Source organism: Macaca fascicularis, chromosome 20 (assembly GCF_037993035.2).
Source record: "Macaca fascicularis isolate 582-1 chromosome 20, T2T-MFA8v1.1".
Classification (NCBI taxonomy): domain Eukaryota; kingdom Metazoa; phylum Chordata; class Mammalia; order Primates; family Cercopithecidae; genus Macaca; species Macaca fascicularis.
In genome coordinates, this window is record NC_088394.1 from 46742309 (window position 1) to 46759963 (window position 17655).

A 17655-nucleotide genomic window follows, 5' to 3' on the forward strand; every position below is an offset into this window, starting at 1 on the left:
CCTCCCAAAGTGCTTGGGATTACAGGCATGAGCCACCATGCCCAGCCTTAACATTGCAAGGATCTTTAAGCTCTGGAGATTGAACCAAGAATCTTTAGGTTCTGAGGATTGTAGACTGAGCTAAATTGAGAGTAGCCTGCCAGTTCTGTAGCCAGATGATAAGAATTAGGAAGTTAATATGGGATGTTAACATTTTTAAAGTAGGGAGAATAAAGTGGTGGTCATTTTATTTGCAGAATACTTTGATAAAAACAAGCCTTACAGCATTGATATATTCTTTAGATTTCCTGATAAAAATCTGTATTAGCTAAATTTTCTTTTTCTTTGATACCAGCAAGTTACTGCTGTCACTCATTTTATTTATTTATTTTTTTGAGATGGAGTCTCGCTCTGTCACCCAGGCTGGAATACAGTGGTGCGATCTTGGCTCACTGGAACCTCCGCCTCCTGGGTTCGAGCGATTCTCCTGTCTCAGCCTCCCAAGTAGCTGGGACTTCAGGTGTACTCCATCATGCCCAGCTAATTTTTTTATTTTTAGTAGAGATGGGGTTTCACCATATTAGTTGGGCTGGTCTCAAACTCCTGACCTCAGGTGATTCACCCGTCTCGGCCTCCCAAAGTGCTGGGATTACAGGCATGAGCCACCACACCTGGCCTGTTAGTCACTCATAAGTGATATTAAGTGAGGCACTGAGTAGTGCTTGCTTCGGGAAGTTGTTTATAAATGATGTCCTCTGTTGTCTGTAATTTGACAGATTTGTAGTCCCTCTTTCAACTTTTGCAAAGAAGTTTTATTTTTTAATATTCTATGGGCACATTGTTATCCTTTAACACCGTTGATCTGCAGTTTGCTTTTTCAGTATTATTGGTATTGCCTTAACATGGAAAGATCTGTAGGTCCTGATGATTGAACCATGGGCATCTTCACAGGGGTCCTGGTACCTGTGTTAATGAAAAACACAAATTGTTATGTTATTTCTTCTCTAGACTTTACTTCTTTTCCTCTTCTAATTCTTTAAAAAATCTATTCCTTGAAAAATATGTTTATAGCATGAAGAAAAATATCCTTTTTCTTTTGCAGCTTATTTGCTTTTAGTTCTGTTCTGGACACTGTGTTACTTAGACCCAAAGAAAAGAATGATGTAGAATATTATAGTGAAACCCAAGAGTTACTGAGGACAGAAATTGTTAATCCTCTGAGAATGTAAGTAGAAGACATATTGCTATTTTGCCTTTACATGGTGTTCTATTTGCTGTTTTCTGGTATAGTAATTAATTTATACCTTGTCTTCATATAATAAGAGATGGGGGAAAATTAGTTCTCATGGTAAAATATTACATTTTTAAACCTTTGGTCCTTGTACTTTTTTGTTTATTTAATTTCTTAAATCTGATAGCATATTCCATGAAATGATTTAACCCATTTTGCTAGAGTAAACTATAATTTAGCAATTGCAGTACATTTAGGAAAGCTAATACATAATACTTAGAATTCTTATCTTTTGAAATAGTTTATTCCAACACCTCTGCTACAAGTAACCATGCTTATTAGTTAAATTGATATAGTCTAGCTTCTTAAATCTGAAAGAAAAGGAACCAGGGAAATTCTTTATAGAAGAGCTAATGTTTAATACTTTGGACTAGCAACAGATGAGATGTATTTTAGTGCCATATTTTTTGGTTAAAGGAATATATTTGGCCTCTTTCCACCTGCCTTAAAAAGGTGATTATTTTTCCATTTCCTACTTTAGGAATTATAAGTATGTCTTTTTATGGCCACAGGAAGCAATTTGTAATGGTACAAGCACAAGTGACAGATATCTAGTAAAGACTTTGAATAAGTGGTAGTAGTGATATGTGATAATGTCACATTATAAAATTTAAACTATGAAGAATTAGGGCGATAGATCATAAAAGAAATTTGCTCATTCAGGAGTATAGAGAGAAAGTGATATAATTTAAAGTTCATATTAAGATAAATTTGAATCCTTTTATATACTGTTCTTATTTATCAATTAAAGTAAAAAATAATTTTATATCAAATTTGAACCAAAAAAGCAGCATACTCAAATACAATGAGCATCCCAAATTATCTGCTATATCACATGACTAGGAAAGTAAATTATAAGAGAATAAATTTCCTCACTTGAATCTTTTGCTTTCCTTAAATTCTGTAATGAATTCTCTAAATGATCTTACCTTTTAAGATAATTGTGAATCTTGATTTTCACATCAATTATTTTATCTTATGCAAATTTTTAAACATACTATTTTTTCCCCCAACTAATTGATACTGGAACAAGACAGGTCAAACCCGAAACTCTTAAGGGATGTTACCACCTCCTTCCTTCCTTCCAAAGTACCATAAGTTCATTAATAAACATTCTTTGGATTCTATTGTTCAACCGGTTAAGCATCATAGTTAATCACACTTTCTTACCCTCTATACAGTAAGAAACTGGTCAGATGCCCTGTTGTGATCAGGATTCCCTGTGTCTGTGTCTGTAGCATTCATATCTGTATATAGCTGACTGGTTTTATTTGGTGCTGAAATCTCTGCTTTTCTTCAGACACTCTGTCTTTTTATACTCGTTTTGTATTCCCAGTGGCTGACAGGTTACATTACTATGTAAGTGGTAGATTCTCAGTCTGCATTGGTTGCAGGAAATGAACAAGTGAATGAATAGTATAAAAAGTGGATATAAAGTTAGCTAGTTCTGACTTGTCCTTAGTAAACTTATGGTAGCCACTAAGTTGTCCTCTGAAGCCATTTTTAGAATTACAAATTTAAAGTGATATTAAACTTATTGAATGTGTCTTGCATTCAGACAAAGAAGAGAGAAAATGTCATCATTATGCCAGTTGGTTTGATTGCAGATTTTAGATTTTCAGTTTCTTATAAATTCCTTTTCCCGTTTCCCTTGGTGGCTGTTTCACACTTTACTATTAAAAGGATACTCTCTCTCAAAATTGTATATTCTGCTTTATAAAGTAAATGCTTTAATTTCCCAAGCAAATATTATTTAAAAAATTAGTCACCACAAACTTAAAATAATTTTTGTATTGTATTAGTGTAAGACAGTTACTTGTAGAGCATATAATAGTGTCTAGAATAATTCTGGTTCTAGATCTTTAATTTTGCAAGCTTCAAGAAGAAGTCTGTAATTGTTTTCTTCAAACTAATTGTCTAACCTATTGATTTATGACATACCGGAGTTGTATAAGAAATGTGTTGGCTGGGCGCGGTGGCTCACACCTATAATCCCAGCACTTTGGGAGGCCGAGGCAGGTGGATCACTTGAGGCCAGGAGTTCAAGAGCAGTCTGACCAACATGGTGAAATGCTGTCTCTACTAAAAATACAAAAATTAGCTGGACATGGTAGTGCACACCTGTAATCCCAGTTACTTTGGTGGCTGAGGCTTGAAAATCTCTTGAGCCTGGGAAGCGGAGGCTACAGTGAGCCAAGATCGGGCCGTTGTACCACTCCAGCCTGAGTGACAGAGTGAGACTCTGTCTCAAAAAAAAAAAAAAAAAACAAAAAACTGTGTGATTAAGATGTGTTATATAACTTAATACATGCCAATATCAATTAATAGTTTTTTACTAACATAGATATGGATATGTGTGTGCCACAAAAATTATGAAACTGAGGAAAATACTTGAAAAGGTGGAGGCTGCATCAGGATTTACCTCTGAAGAAAAAGGTGACCATCTTAACTTACATGCATTAAACATAACTGAAGAGCATATTCACATGTCAAAGTATTAACTGAAATGTGTGTCTGTGTAGTTGGGGGGTTTTATTTTAAATTAGAAATTTCTTTCTATGTGATACATGGTTACCTTCCCTTTTTGTAAATTCTTCCTCTCTTCTAAAAGTGATCGATGATGTGGAATAATGAACTCCTTTAAGAAGCTGGCTGGTTCTAGTATACTAAATGCTTAAATAAAAAGTCCTTTCCTTTCCACCCAGCAATGATATTCTCAGTTGTTTCTCTCTTGTGGTGCAGAGTTGCATTGGGTTTTCTACATTTTCCCACTGAGTTTTCCTTGTTATAAAAGGAGTTAGAAAGCTGCTGACTAGGATTAAGTTTATAGTCAGGGAACAGTGTTTCAATCTCTTCCTAGCTAATGGGCTTACTCAAAGATTCACCACCTGACTTTGAACTTGTCAGCAGCATACTGTAACCAGCTGTAATGTTTAGAGGCTTGCAGGAAAAAACAGGGCATACTTCAGATTGTACTTCACTTACCTTAAACCCCCCAAAAGAAATAACAGCTATTTCATTATGTGCGATCTGTTGCACCCTTTCAAATGTAATAAACTTACAACAAAATTGAAACATAATACTTGATTATAACTTTTAAATGTCTTTTGTGTTTTTCCTTTGTCAGGAAAACTTGAAAACTGTGCTTTTAATTGAAATAATATTGGGTGAATGAAACAGAATTCAGTATTAAAATATGACTGTTAGAAATAAAAAATAAAATGATTTAAAAATTTTGTCTGTGACTTATTTGATTTTTAAATTTTCTCCTAGATCCTGAGGAATTCTTGAATATCCTGTTTCATCATATTTTAAGGGTAGAACCTTTGCTAAAAATAAGGTAACCTTTAAATTGTTCTAGAAGCGTTGGAAAAATAGACAATTCTCATTTCCACTGCCATTGTTCAACAGACATGATTTCCAGAATGATTTCTTAATATTGTATTTGTTTAGGGCTCTTAATAGGCTAGGGGAATATCATGCAAGTTAATTTTATTTGTTGTCCTCGCCACAGTACCATAGTTTACTTGAAGATCAAATCCAATGTAAATTTGTACTATAATTTTTAACCTTAGCGATAAGTATTATTGCATATCATTTTCTTTTGATACTGTATATATATTTTCGTAATTTCAATTAATGAACCTTTTAAGAAAAAAAAATCTTATTCTAACTTAATCAGACACTTCAGGAACACTGTTTTCTGTCTACTCATCACTCAAAAAATTTAGTCTTAAATTAGCTTTCCTGTTCTTAGTTGTATAACTTTGTCTCCCCTCCCCACCCACCATGTTGAATGAAAGCCTTGTTTAATGTAGTAAAGCTCTTAATGAAATGTTCTAAATGACTGAACTTTCCAGGTAGTTTGAATGTTCTCAGTCTAAACAATGAACCTTTTTTACATTTTAGCTTGGGTTTCTCTGTTGAGAATCTTAGTGATATCCTATAGACTTCCCGAAAAGCTAAGCATAGACAAGTACTCTTCCTCATCTCTATGTCTTAAAGTGATATTGTTTGATGCCACTTTTGAATTGATGGGTGAGGACAAGAGAGGAAGGGTGGACAGTGCCATGGCTGTGGTTTGATATTGTTTGGGAAGTTCTAATTAATGAAATGAGACATGATATATAACCATCAAGAGTTCATATTCTCTCTTCAAAGATGATAATAGCCATATGTACACCTAAAAAATCCTAGAAAATGACCTAAAAATTACTACAATTAGCAAAAGAATTCATAATTTGTCTACGTAAAATATCCATGGAAAAATCAATAGCATTTCTGTATACCTTCAAGCAGATATGAAAAAGTAATTTCATACTTCATGAAAGTATAAAATACCAAGAAATCAATTTTATTGAGATAGATTTTTTAAAGACTTATACAGAGCTAAAAGGGATTTGATTAATTAGTGAGAAAGATTGCATTCTGGGTAGGACAATTAAATAATTTAAAGATGATTACGTAATCATTTGCACACAAGCAAGATCTTAACATACTTCAGGAAAGTGGATTTAGAGTTCTATACAAAATGAAGTGGGCCAAAATCTTGAAGAATGCTTTTAAAATAGATTTCTATTATAAGCTACGAAGGCAAAGCAATAGACTTTAAAATAGTGTGTGATACTAGCATAAGATTAGAAATATGGATCAATGGGGCCAAATGGAAAGCTCAGAAATAGAATTAACTGCATGTAGAATTTCAGTGTCTTATAAGTCAACTTTCAAACAGAAATGGGAAAGGAAAGATATGTTTAGTACATGATGTAGGAAACCTAGAAGGCACTTTGGGAGAAAAAAGTCAATTTGGTTTTTCATTTTAAAGAGATAAATTTCAGATGCTTCAAACAGTTGTTTTCATCCTCTTTACCCCCTTTTCTAGCCTACACACTTATGGAATGTAATACACACCCAGTAATAACATAGGTTGAATACTGCAGTGATCCTCAGAGCGGGTAGGGAGGGATCGGGGCATCTCTGAATATATCTCAGAGTCTGAATGCCTTGTGGGACTTGAAAGGGCCCTGGGAAGTTCTTACACCCCCTGAAGGGTACACTGTCCCCTTTACACCTGCAAACAACCTCTTCATATTGAGAATCACTTTTTAAAGATTATAAATATTCTAAGTTGGCTCTTTTTCCAGAGTAATTCTTCCCCTCCACTAGCATTTCATTTTGACAGACAGAGTCAGCAGATGCAACAAATAAGATGAGTACCTTAAAAAATCTGAAATAATTAGATAGTCTAAAAGAGACTATAAGATGTTCTTAAATGATTGAAGAGACAAAAGAACTAGATGCCAATGAAACATAAAACAGATTTGATAAACAGAATCAAATAACCAAAGACAGAATCTCCAGAAATAGAAACTATATCATGATGTTACCTCATTGATGCAGTGTGCACAGCTAAAGAGAGCATTGCTTATTGGGAAGACAGAGCTGAAGAAAGTACCCAGAATGTTGCACAAAGGAATAAAGAGTTAGAAAACAAGAGAGCGAGGATAATACACATGGAAGATGGATTCTAACTGGAGTTCCAGAAGGAGATACTAGAGAGAATAGGGAAAAGGCAATGTTTCAACAGATAATAGCTGAAGAATTTTTAGAATTTTTGATAGACTGAAATTCTAAGAATAAAAATATTCAGAATTTCGGAGCAGGAAGAACCAGTACTAAATTACCATTCAGAGACTTACTATAGAATGTACTTCAGTAAAACAAAACTGAGTTTAGAATAAAGGAGTGGGATGCAAGAAACAAGGGAAAGTCAAGAAATTAGTAAATTGTCTTCTCCATCCTCATTTCTGCCTCCTTTCTCTTAGTGTTTGCAATGCATTGCTCCGTTCAACGACCAGCCCTCCTCCGCTGATGCCATTATTATGATTACAACTACTTAACCTCTACTACTTCCTGGTTTCTTATTTTCCTCTCTTATTTTTTTTTCCTGTAAACTGTTAATTTTCTATGCTTTTTGACTTTCACAGAAAAATTCTGGTCTTTTGTCATAGTCATCAACAACTGATTAAAACATTGGTATAGCGTAGCCTTCAGGTTTTTTGATTATCATCTGTTTGTATTTGCTGTGGGTCTCCAGAATCTCCTGTTTTGTTACCAGTTAAGTTTTGTTTATTTGGGGTTGTAAGTTGCTTTGGGAAGCTGAGGATTTCTGCAGGCTGATCTCTGAATAGCTGAGTTTTTTTTTTTTTAAGTGAAAACTATGTTAATATTTCCCGCTAAAATTCTTGAAATCTAGATATAAGTTTAGATATAAACAGTCTAACTTTATATCCAGAAATTGTGCTGAAAAGGTAAATAGTAAACTTAAGGATTATTAGTCCTTCTGGTAGAGTTAGTCTTAAAGACTAATGCCATGCTATAGTAAAATATTTAGAAGGAAAGATGCTGAAAATATAAGAGTAACACTATGATTGGCATATGGTAGGTGCTTACTTGGTATTTGTTGAATAAACGAGTGACTATCAGCATGCTTTAGCGGAAAGAATGGTAAGCAGCAGTTAGGGCCTCTGGGTTCTGTACTCAGCTCTGCTTTTGACTTGCTGAGAAGTCATTCTCCTTCCCTAGATCTCAGCGTCTTCATTTTAGAAATGAAAAGTTTGGTCTAGAAGGTCTGCTAAGAATGTGTCACATCCAGGCATATAATAATTTATATTCAGGCATTAAATACAGTTTGCTGCTTTCTAGATTTGGGCAGTGAAATTGCACTAAGTGATTTACCTTTTGGTTAGTTCTGTTCACACAGTGCTTCTTGATTGGGATTATTATTCCATTATTATTTTCCTAATCACTAAGAGAACTTTCCAATCTAAAAACTAAACAAATCATGTATAAGGTCTTGTGCCTAAGCACATTTAATTATTTTATTCAAATCATTTATTTCCCTCTGTTGTTCTGACTATCCAAAGCTACACCATCAATTTTATGATTTTTCTGTTCTCAAATACTGCTGGGACAACTTCACGTTTTGATTTAAGCATTTAATAAATAGGTTGTATGTATTTTTTTCTCTGCATGTTTTTAGATCAGCAGGTCAAAAGGTACAAGATTGTTACTTCTATCAAATTTTTATGGAAAAAAATGAGAAAGTTGGAGTTCCCACAATTCAGCAGTTGTTAGAATGGTCTTTCATCAACAGTAACCTGAAATTTGCAGAGGTTAGTGCTACTTGTCTGTGGCATTTTATATGAAAGTCTGTGGGAGTCTTAAGACTTTTGGTAGATTCAGTGTCTATTGATTTTAACTAGCTGAGAACAGTTTGAAACACAAACTGTTAAGAAACATAAATTTTAAAAAGTATGCAGTGTTTCAACTTTGCCTTTACAGAAAATGTCTTAGAATTAAGATTGAATTTTTTGGATTTCTGCTGCCAAAGAAAACACCAAGCTAATTTGTGTAACTTGAAAAATTTTAGGTAGTTTAAAGCAAAAGGAGACATGTTTTTTTAAATGCCATTTTACCCAAGCATATTACCCAAATATATAAAAATGTAGTGTGTCCTTTCCCCCTTCATTAAGAGACAAAATGTCTATAAATTCATTTATATTTGCCACAGAACAAGTGATAGAAATGATTTTTCTTTTATTGTCTAAGAATCGCCATAATTTTAATAGTATATGCTTGTGGTTTATTTTGATTGTATTCATTTCTGAAATCATTTTTGATAAAACCTGAAAAGCCACAGTTATTTATTTGTTGAAATATAATGAGCAGTCTCCTTCTGTGATGATATTTTCTGTATCATATTTGCAAAAACAGCCTTTCCAAAACCTTTAATAAATATAAACCCAAATAAAATGCCATGATTTTATCTGAGACCCAAGATTATTGAACTTCGTAACCTCGAGGTGCTAATGTGTCCCTGCGATCATGAGCCACTTGAAGACCTGTGGCTTGTTGGTGTCCTGTGTCCACAGCCCATGGTGACATATGGATCCTATTTCATAGGACACCAATATTAAGGCAGAACTCACTGTTTTGTTTGACAGCCATGACTATTTTGGTTTCATGGGGAAAAGTTTTTTTTTAACACTTTGATTCTAAAAATATCCGTCTTTTTTATAGGCACCATCATGTCTGATTATTCAGATGCCTCGATTTGGAAAAGACTTTAAACTATTTAAAAAAATTTTTCCTTCTCTGGAATTAAATATAACCGATTTACTTGAAGACAGTAAGTATGAGATTTTTTTAGTTTGTTTTGTTGGTTTTGTGGAAATTGTCAGATAATTCCCATCAGTTGTGGGTTAGACTCTAATTGGACACAGTATTTCCCAAGGCAATTGAGCATCTGAAGAGCCTGGAAAAAATGAAACCAGTCATTTTATTTCTAGGACTTTATTCTGAGAAAATAGAAATGAAAATAATTTGATATGCAAACATACTTATTATCCTATGATTAAGAAATTAGAAACAACTTGAATATTAACCAGAGGAGTGTGTATCTAACAATTACACCACTGCCATTAAAATTCATGGTTTTGAAGACCAGTGTGTATGAAAATGGTCATGGTGTAATATTAAGTGGAAAGGTAAGTACATTGATATGTTCTACAAAAGGGGCCATATATATACACACACACACATATATACTTATGTAAATATTCAGATACGAAATTATTAGAGAAAATTCATAATCATATTGACAGTGGTTATCTCCTGCCAACTGAAATTGTAGATGCTTTTAGTTTTCTCCTTTATACTTTCTTGTATCTTTGAATTTTCATCAATGGGCATTTTATAATGAAGGGGAAAACACTCTAGGAGACACTATTTAGAAAAATTATTTGGTCTGATAAAATGTTTTTAAAGATATTTCAGATACTAACTGAGAGCTTAAGTGGATGGAAGAGAAAGAGACTTTTTTGAAGCCATGAACATTATCCTTTTTACAGGCTAACTTTTCTTTACATCTTCTTAATGAAAGAAAACATTTTTTAAAGCCCTCTTAACTTCCCTCCCCCTCCCCACATTTCAGCTCCCAGACAGTGCCGGATATGTGGAGGGCTTGCAATGTATGAGTGTAGAGAATGCTACGATGATCCGGACATCTCAGCTGGAAAAATCAAGCAGTTTTGTAAAACCTGCAACACTCAAGTGAGTTTCCCTTCACTTAATGGATTAACTTTTGTTGAACAGTAACTTATTTATAGTTGAAAACAAAATGCTGGTTTTGGACAGTTTTTAAAATCATAATTAACAGTTAAAAATTCATAATAAAATTGTATTGCTTTTGCATTTTCTGTTTACTTGAGAGCTGTTGGTGAAGTACTTGATTACTATGAGTAAGGGATGCATTTAACAAGAGTAAGGAAGCCCATTCACTTGACACGTTGAGTTTCGCTCATCAATGACATGTTTGTTTTTGGGTGTTTTTGTTTTTGTTTTTTCAAGACTGAGTCTTGCTCTAATGCCCAGACTGGAGTGCAGTGGCATGACTTGGCTCACTGCAACCTCTGCCTCCCGGGTTCAAGCCATTATCCTGCCTCAGCCTCCCGAGTAGCTGGGATTACAGGTGCCCGCCACCACATCCAGCTAATTTTTGTATTTTTAACAGAGGCAGGGTTTCACCATCTTGGCCAGGCTGGTCTTGAACTCCTGACCTTGTGATCCACCCACCTCAACCTAATGATATTCTTTTCATGGTCCATTTTAGGTCCACCTTCATCCCAAGAGGCTGAATCATAAATATAACCCAGTGTCACTTCCCAAAGACTTACCTGACTGGGACTGGAGACACGGCTGCATCCCTTGCCAGAAGATGGAGTTATTTGCTGTTCTCTGCATAGAAACAAGCCACTATGTTGCTTTTGTGAAGTATGGGAAGGACGACTCCGCCTGGCTCTTCTTTGACAGCATGGCCGATCGGGATGGTACTGAAAATGCCTTTCTTCTGCATGTGGCACTGGGTTCTGGTTTGTAGTGGGGACGGTTTATAGTGGGATCACCTGTTCTGAGTGACATGATATTTTCCGAGAAAATCCTTTCAGGATTATTCTGGTGACAACAGTCTTATGTCTTGGATTGCATTAACAACCTTGCTAGCTGAACTAAGGAATAATATTATTGTGTGTGTGTGTGGTTTTTTTTTTTCTTTTTTGAGATGGAGTCTCGCTCCGTTGCCCAGGCTGGAGCGCAGCGGCATGATCTTAGCTAACTGCAACCTCCACCTCTCAGGTTCAAGCAATCCTCCCACCTCAGCCTCCCGAGTAGCTGGTACTACAGGCATATGCCACCATGCCTGGCTAATTTTTGTATTTTTAGTAGAGATGGGCTTTTGCCATTTTGCCCAGGCTGGTCTCAAATTCCTGGCCTCAAGTGATTCACCCTCCTTTTCCTCCCGAAGTGCTGGGCTTACAAGAGGAGCTGGTGTGCCCAACCTCATATTGTTGTGATATTTTGACATGCATATGCTCTTTTTTAAAAAAAGAATCCTGGAAGTCTTATTTCAGCCCTGAGGGATCTTATTTCCAGCTTTGTTGTCTTCCTTCAGGCCCCTCTCATTTTTGTAGGAGCCACGGTAGCTGTTTATTGAGCACCATTAAGTCATTCTGCCTAAATCCGGGCAAGATGGGGATTATTCCTGTTTTTCTGTTATTAAAGCTGAGGTTTAAGGTGCTTGAGGTCATGTAGTTTGTGTTTAACTCAGTCTTTCTGATCTCAGTGCTTATGTTTTTTATACTAAACCAGTTGCCAAAAGCTGACAGCAGAAGTTATCTTCCAGTTGCCAAAAGCTGACAGCAGAAGTAAACAAACATCCTCTTTAGAAAAGTAAAGCCTCTTTTGCATGTAGTATGTTTCTCCATGAGGTGGGGAATAGGCTGCACTTGCCAGGCCACTTTCTAGGATGCTTAATCATTATTTAACTAATGCTTAACGAATGCCAGGGGGGATAGTGGGTTTCAGGTAAGAAATGTTTGTTAAAGCAGCCCTGCCTCTCCCTATAAGGAGTTTGCCCGTTAAGACCAGGCCTGGGCAAGGTTGTGAGGTGTGACTCTCATGTTCCTTCATTCTTACACCCTATTTTTCCTTCAGCTGCTCTCTCAGGTCCAGCCCCCACGATCTTCTGGCGTGGCCCTCCAGTAGCCTAAGACATTCCCTGTGGCAGCCTCTTAAACAGAGGCCCAGGCCCTAGACCAAGAGTTCTCCACCTTTTCTCAGTTCTCTGATGCTTGAGGGATCCCAGTCCCATCTGTAGATGTGCCCCCAACCCAGTTAACATTTGTACTGAACAGCGTAGCGCAACAGCATAGGTTTGGAAAAGCCACTGAGCTAACCCAGAGGAGCCTTTCCTGGAATCTCTGAAGTCATACCCCAGAGCACCTTTATCGGGGCCTGATCATGTGTCAGACAAACTCTTAGATTTGGGTAAGGATGTGTTTCAAGTGTAGGGAGCTACAATAGTGTTCATTTGACTAGATCTGTTCCTAATCGGACAGTCTCCTGGTGAAGTGTGCTGGGTGACTTGTGTCTGGGAGGAAATGAAATGTGAAGAACGGAGTGTTGTCTACATATGTATTGATAACATGATTCCCTGAGTGACTACCGAGAGAAGTCTGGAAAGTAGGTTTGGGGCTTACCTCAGAATTCATGTGAACCAGGTTTATTTTACCAGGTTTATTCACTGTTGAACCCAGAATCCTTTCAGAAACCAAGAAATGAGAATATGTCAAGAATTAAAGAAGGCTTTCACTTCCAGAAATCAGAAGAAAAATAAAGGCTTTTAGAGCCTGAAATTAGCTTTTTGGAAATGATAGGATTGTAAAATCACTGGCAAAAGGGTTTAGAACTTGACTGCCCTATAAAGAGTTCTTCCTCTGTGCCATAGGTGGTCAGAACGGCTTCAACATTCCTCAAGTCACCCCATGCCCAGAAGTAGGAGAGTACTTGAAGATGTCTCTGGAAGACCTGCATTCCTTGGACTCCAGAAGAATCCAAGGCTGTGCGCGAAGACTGCTTTGTGATGCGTATATGTGCATGTACCAGAGTCCAACAATGAGTTTGTACAAATAACTGGGGTCATCGGGAGAGGCGAAGAAACTGAAGGCAGAGTCCTAACGTTGCATCTTATTCAAGCTGGCAGTTCTGTTCCACGTCCATTGCCGGCAATGGATGTCTTTGTGGTGATGATCCTTCAGAAAAGGATGCCTGTGTTTAAAAACAAATTGCTTTTGTGTCCCTGAAGTATTTAATAAGAAGCATTTTGCACTCTAGAAAGTATGTTTGTGTTGGTTTTTTAAGAAGTCTAAATGAAGTTATTAATACCTGAAGCTTTAAGTTAAGTGCATTGATCATATGATATTTTTGGAAGCATACAATTTTAATTGTGAAAGTTTAAAGCCTCTTTTAGTCCATTGAGAATGTAAATAAATGTGTCTTCTTTATGGACCAAGGATATGAAATCATTTTTCCTTTGTAGCTAACGGTTGCCTTGAGGAAGAAATAATTTGGTTTTATTAAGAGTCTACTCTCAATCCAGTTATTAAAGATGTACTGAGTTTGATTTGTTAATCCTTTCTATATACTGCTGATCCTTGCATGTCTACAATCTGCTCAGTTTTTCTGTGTTTCTGCAATAGTGGTCAGAAAAATACTTAAATTCCCTTAATGGTGTTGTTTTCTATTTGTTCTGGTTTTGAGATAAATGAGTGATTCTGTCCCAAAATGTCCATTTTTGAAGTGATTTTCCTGGAGGATTAGGGTATTTAGCAGTTGAAGCTCTTCATTCATAGTAGTTACTGTCAGCTAACAGGTTTTTTTAAGGCTTTTAACTATTAATATTTTATGGAATGGGGCAAAGTAAATTGATGAAAGAATTGGAGTGATAAGTAAATAGTCCTATACAAACATACAGGCCATAAAAGGATGAATTTGGCGTATAGAATTATTACAATTTCCTGAAAGAGATGGATATTTAAACCTCTATTATTTTAGACAAGATTGTCCAGAACTTAAGTTTGATCTGTCAGCCAGTACTCCCATTAAATTCAGTGTGGTTTCACTTGAGATAATCAGATATGTCATCGAAATGTTAGCAGCAGCTTCATCCTCCTTCTGACTAAAGTAAGTAGAAATGGGATGTTTTGTTTAATAATAGCCATAGTGTGTGTTTAGACCACAGTGGATGTTGTAGACTAGGACCATAGATTATACATGTCAGTGCAGTGGAATGTGCATTCTCTGAGTGTTGTTTTGTGGTATCATTGTCTTTCCTGAATGACTTTCTAACTGTGCAGAAAGGCAGAAAAGTCATCACAAGTATATGGCATATGACTTTATAAAATATTTAATGTGAAAAAAGTGGAAAGAATCTTTATAAACCCTGCAATTACTTTTTTAAAGGCACTTTTGTTCTTTGGTTTTGTCATTCCATTTTGCTAATATTTACTAGCTTTATAAATTACAGTAAGGTACAAAAACTCATCTTGTAATTTTTTCATTTTTGAAATGAAAAAGTACATATATTTTGCACAAGGTTTTATACTGCTGAGTGCTTGGTTGGGTTAGATCGGGGTGAGGCTGAGGGACTCTGGGTTTAGGGCTAGCCCTGCCCCCAACCCCCTTGGGTAAAATGAAGGGTGTGGGGTACAAGACTTGTAAGGCCTTTTCTAGCTCTGACCACCTAGAAGTCCAGTCACCCTGTAATAAATATGTGTTGAATGCAGAAATGGATGAATGAGCTTGTCAATGTGATTTTAAAAAATCGACTACCTGGAGGAATGATTAGGAATCTAAATGCAGCCAGCCCTCGGTATCTGCAGGTTTCTTATCCATGGATTCAACCAACTGCAAATGGACAATATGATTTTTTTTAAAAATCCATATTTTTAAAAATCCGTAAATAAAATACGGATTTTGAAAATTCGTATCTGTATTGAACATGTACAGACTTTTTTCTTGTCATTATTTTCTGAACAATACAAGAACTCTTTATGTAGCATTTACATTTAGTAGGTATTATAAGTAATTTAGAGATGATTTAATTAAAATATATAGGAGGATGTGTGTCAGTTATATGCAAATTCTGTACCATTTTATATCAGAGAATTGAGCATCTTCAGATGTTGATATCTGCAGGGATCCTGGAACCAAACCCCTGCAGATACTGAGGGCTGACGATCTAGGTGAGACTGGATTTAACAGTTGGAAAAAAAATAAATAAAGGAGAGAGAAGACAGTTCCTTTCCTGTAGAAATTAAAACGAAATACAAGTTGAGGAAGCTCTGCTACCCAGGCTGTCATGGTAGAGGACTTGAAGAAGACCTGTTTGGATGGACACCTGGTTTCAGGCGTGGAGACTGTCTTAATTGGGAGGGCCTCATCCATAAGTGATTTCTGGTGACATCTTCAGGTGGCGCTTGCCGTCTTTTTAACATTACTTGGGGAGGGAGTGCTCCTCAGGGGATGCCAGGGCCAGCTCTGGTGGTTCCTGGGGAGGCTGCGTCCTTCCCTGCTTCTGAGTATCATGAGGCAGCAGGAAGGTTCCCCCCGCACCTGTCTGTCCTGGCTCCCTCTGGGTAGCCCCTCCTGTTCCGCACTTCAGTACAGCCTGGATTCTCAGGAGGGACATAGTTGGAGCCAGGCTGCATGGCGCGGGGGCTGATGTGCCTGCTGGTTATTTAATTTTTAGCCTTAAGTTTTCTTCAATATTTTCCTGTTGACTTTTTAAAGGTTTTGGTTATCTTTTATTCCTTATCTACAATCAAGATGACAATATAATTGAATTATCTCATTTATAACATGGTTCATGATTCATGATTACAAGTAGAAAATATGTCATATTCCTCACCTCCAAATAAGTGTGTGTGTGTGCGCGCGCGTGCGGTGGAGAGGGAGAGAGTGGGGAAGGAGAGCAATGTTATCATATATAGAGAGGCTAAATGTGCCCCATCCCTCACTGTCAGCTTTATAAAGGAGTTAGACTCCATCCGCAGAAGAATGTTTTATAAGACTAGGAAAACACGTTGAAAACTAGGAAAAACAGCAACAAAAATCAACTAAATATGTTGTTACTGTTGCTAAGGATTTTCTCCTTAGAATAATTTAGGATTTTCAAAAATTGCTGTTTGCCAAATACTGTAGATAAACAGCCAGGTTCTTCCTATCCCTAGGATTCCTTTTTTTTTTTTTTTTCTTCACAGATTTTGAGAACAAGGGGGAGACATAGTATGGAAGATTAAGATTCCATTAATCTTACAGAACTGTGTTGTCACCCAAATTCCTGCTTGTTTGAACATGACATCTTCATAGATTCAGGATTCACTAACCTCTATAGCTGGTTCTTGAAAATTATCTGGCCAGATAGTTTTGCATCTGCTTGGATGATTGTAGACTGAGATGTGAATGGAGGATAAAGTATTAGGCCTTCGCTGAGTGACTGCCAACCAAGAAGTATTTATCGGACACTTACTAGGTACCTAGGATTGTATCAGAGGGAATATGAGATGTGTCCCTGCCCTACCTAGTTTTGATGACAGAATATCTATTAAAGGCTACTTAGCTGAAGGGTAAGGGTGACAGGTGTAGGGGAAGCTTTGGGAGGTGGTGTGGTGTGATGGAAAAAGTGGCAGAGTAGGGACGAGAGACTTGCATTCTAGCCCTGTTTCTGTCACTTGTTCTGTACACTTAGACAACAGCTTGCCCTCTTGAGCTTTAGTTTCCTCCTCTGCATAATGAGAGGGTTAGACTACTGAATTTTATAGGAAAAAAATACAAATTCCTGGGTCCCAGGCCATGCCTGCTGAATCCGACTGTTCAGGAAGAGGCCTAGGAAATCTGTGAGGGAAGGCTCCCCAGGGGAATGTCGTGACCAGCCAGGTATGAAATCTGCTAACTGGAAGATCTCAAAGGTTCCTTCACTTTTTGTGATTTTGTGATCATGTAACGTTACTGTATTATTCTACATAAACGTGGGTACTTGGATGTTTATCATACTGTTTCTCTGTGTTTACATACTAATTTATGTAAGAAATGCATTTTAGTCTGTGTACCTCAACCTGCTGTTTCCTAGAGGTGTTAGTAGTCTTTGAATACAAATAAGACTTAAGAGGATATTTGATGTTATTTACCTGGGTATTTTCTTTCCCTTTTATTTATTTAGAGGAAATTGAGATTCTAGGAGTCAAAAAAATGAAAACAAAATCCTTAGGCAAAGTTAAAGAAAAAAATTACATTATTTCTTACTATTTGCTACTTTATAATGAAAATTTTAAAATTATATGAGAAAATTTTTATCTGGGATAACAAATCCTTGTCATAAAGTGAGAGGTCTTTTTAAAGTAGGTAGGCTATAAGGCCTGTAATTTAAAATAATACCCCTTTCTCTAGGGGTTGGTGCAATTCTCCATTAATGAAGATAATATTTGAAT

At 36.5% G+C, this 17655-nt stretch overlaps 1 protein-coding gene across 4 annotated transcripts in view; it reads left to right on the top strand.

Annotated features, from left to right (window-relative positions):
• CYLD (CYLD lysine 63 deubiquitinase) overlaps window positions 1-17428 on the top strand; it is a 58290-nt gene extending 40862 nt beyond the window's left edge. For all 4 annotated transcript variants that reach the window (XM_045381710.3, XM_065537708.2, XM_015443064.4 and 1 more), the window contains exons 11-18: window positions 1082-1204; window positions 3615-3706; window positions 4544-4610; window positions 8313-8445; window positions 9353-9461; window positions 10266-10384; window positions 10944-11160; window positions 13116-17428. In XM_045381710.3, coding sequence (XP_045237645.1) covers window positions 1082-1204; window positions 3615-3706; window positions 4544-4610; window positions 8313-8445; window positions 9353-9461; window positions 10266-10384; window positions 10944-11160; window positions 13116-13300 — 1045 coding nt within the window. In that variant the 3' untranslated portion in view covers window positions 13301-17428. The remainder of the gene's footprint in view (window positions 1-1081; window positions 1205-3614; window positions 3707-4543; window positions 4611-8312; window positions 8446-9352; window positions 9462-10265; window positions 10385-10943; window positions 11161-13115) is intronic.
• The last annotated feature ends 227 nt before the right edge of the window (window positions 17429-17655 follow it).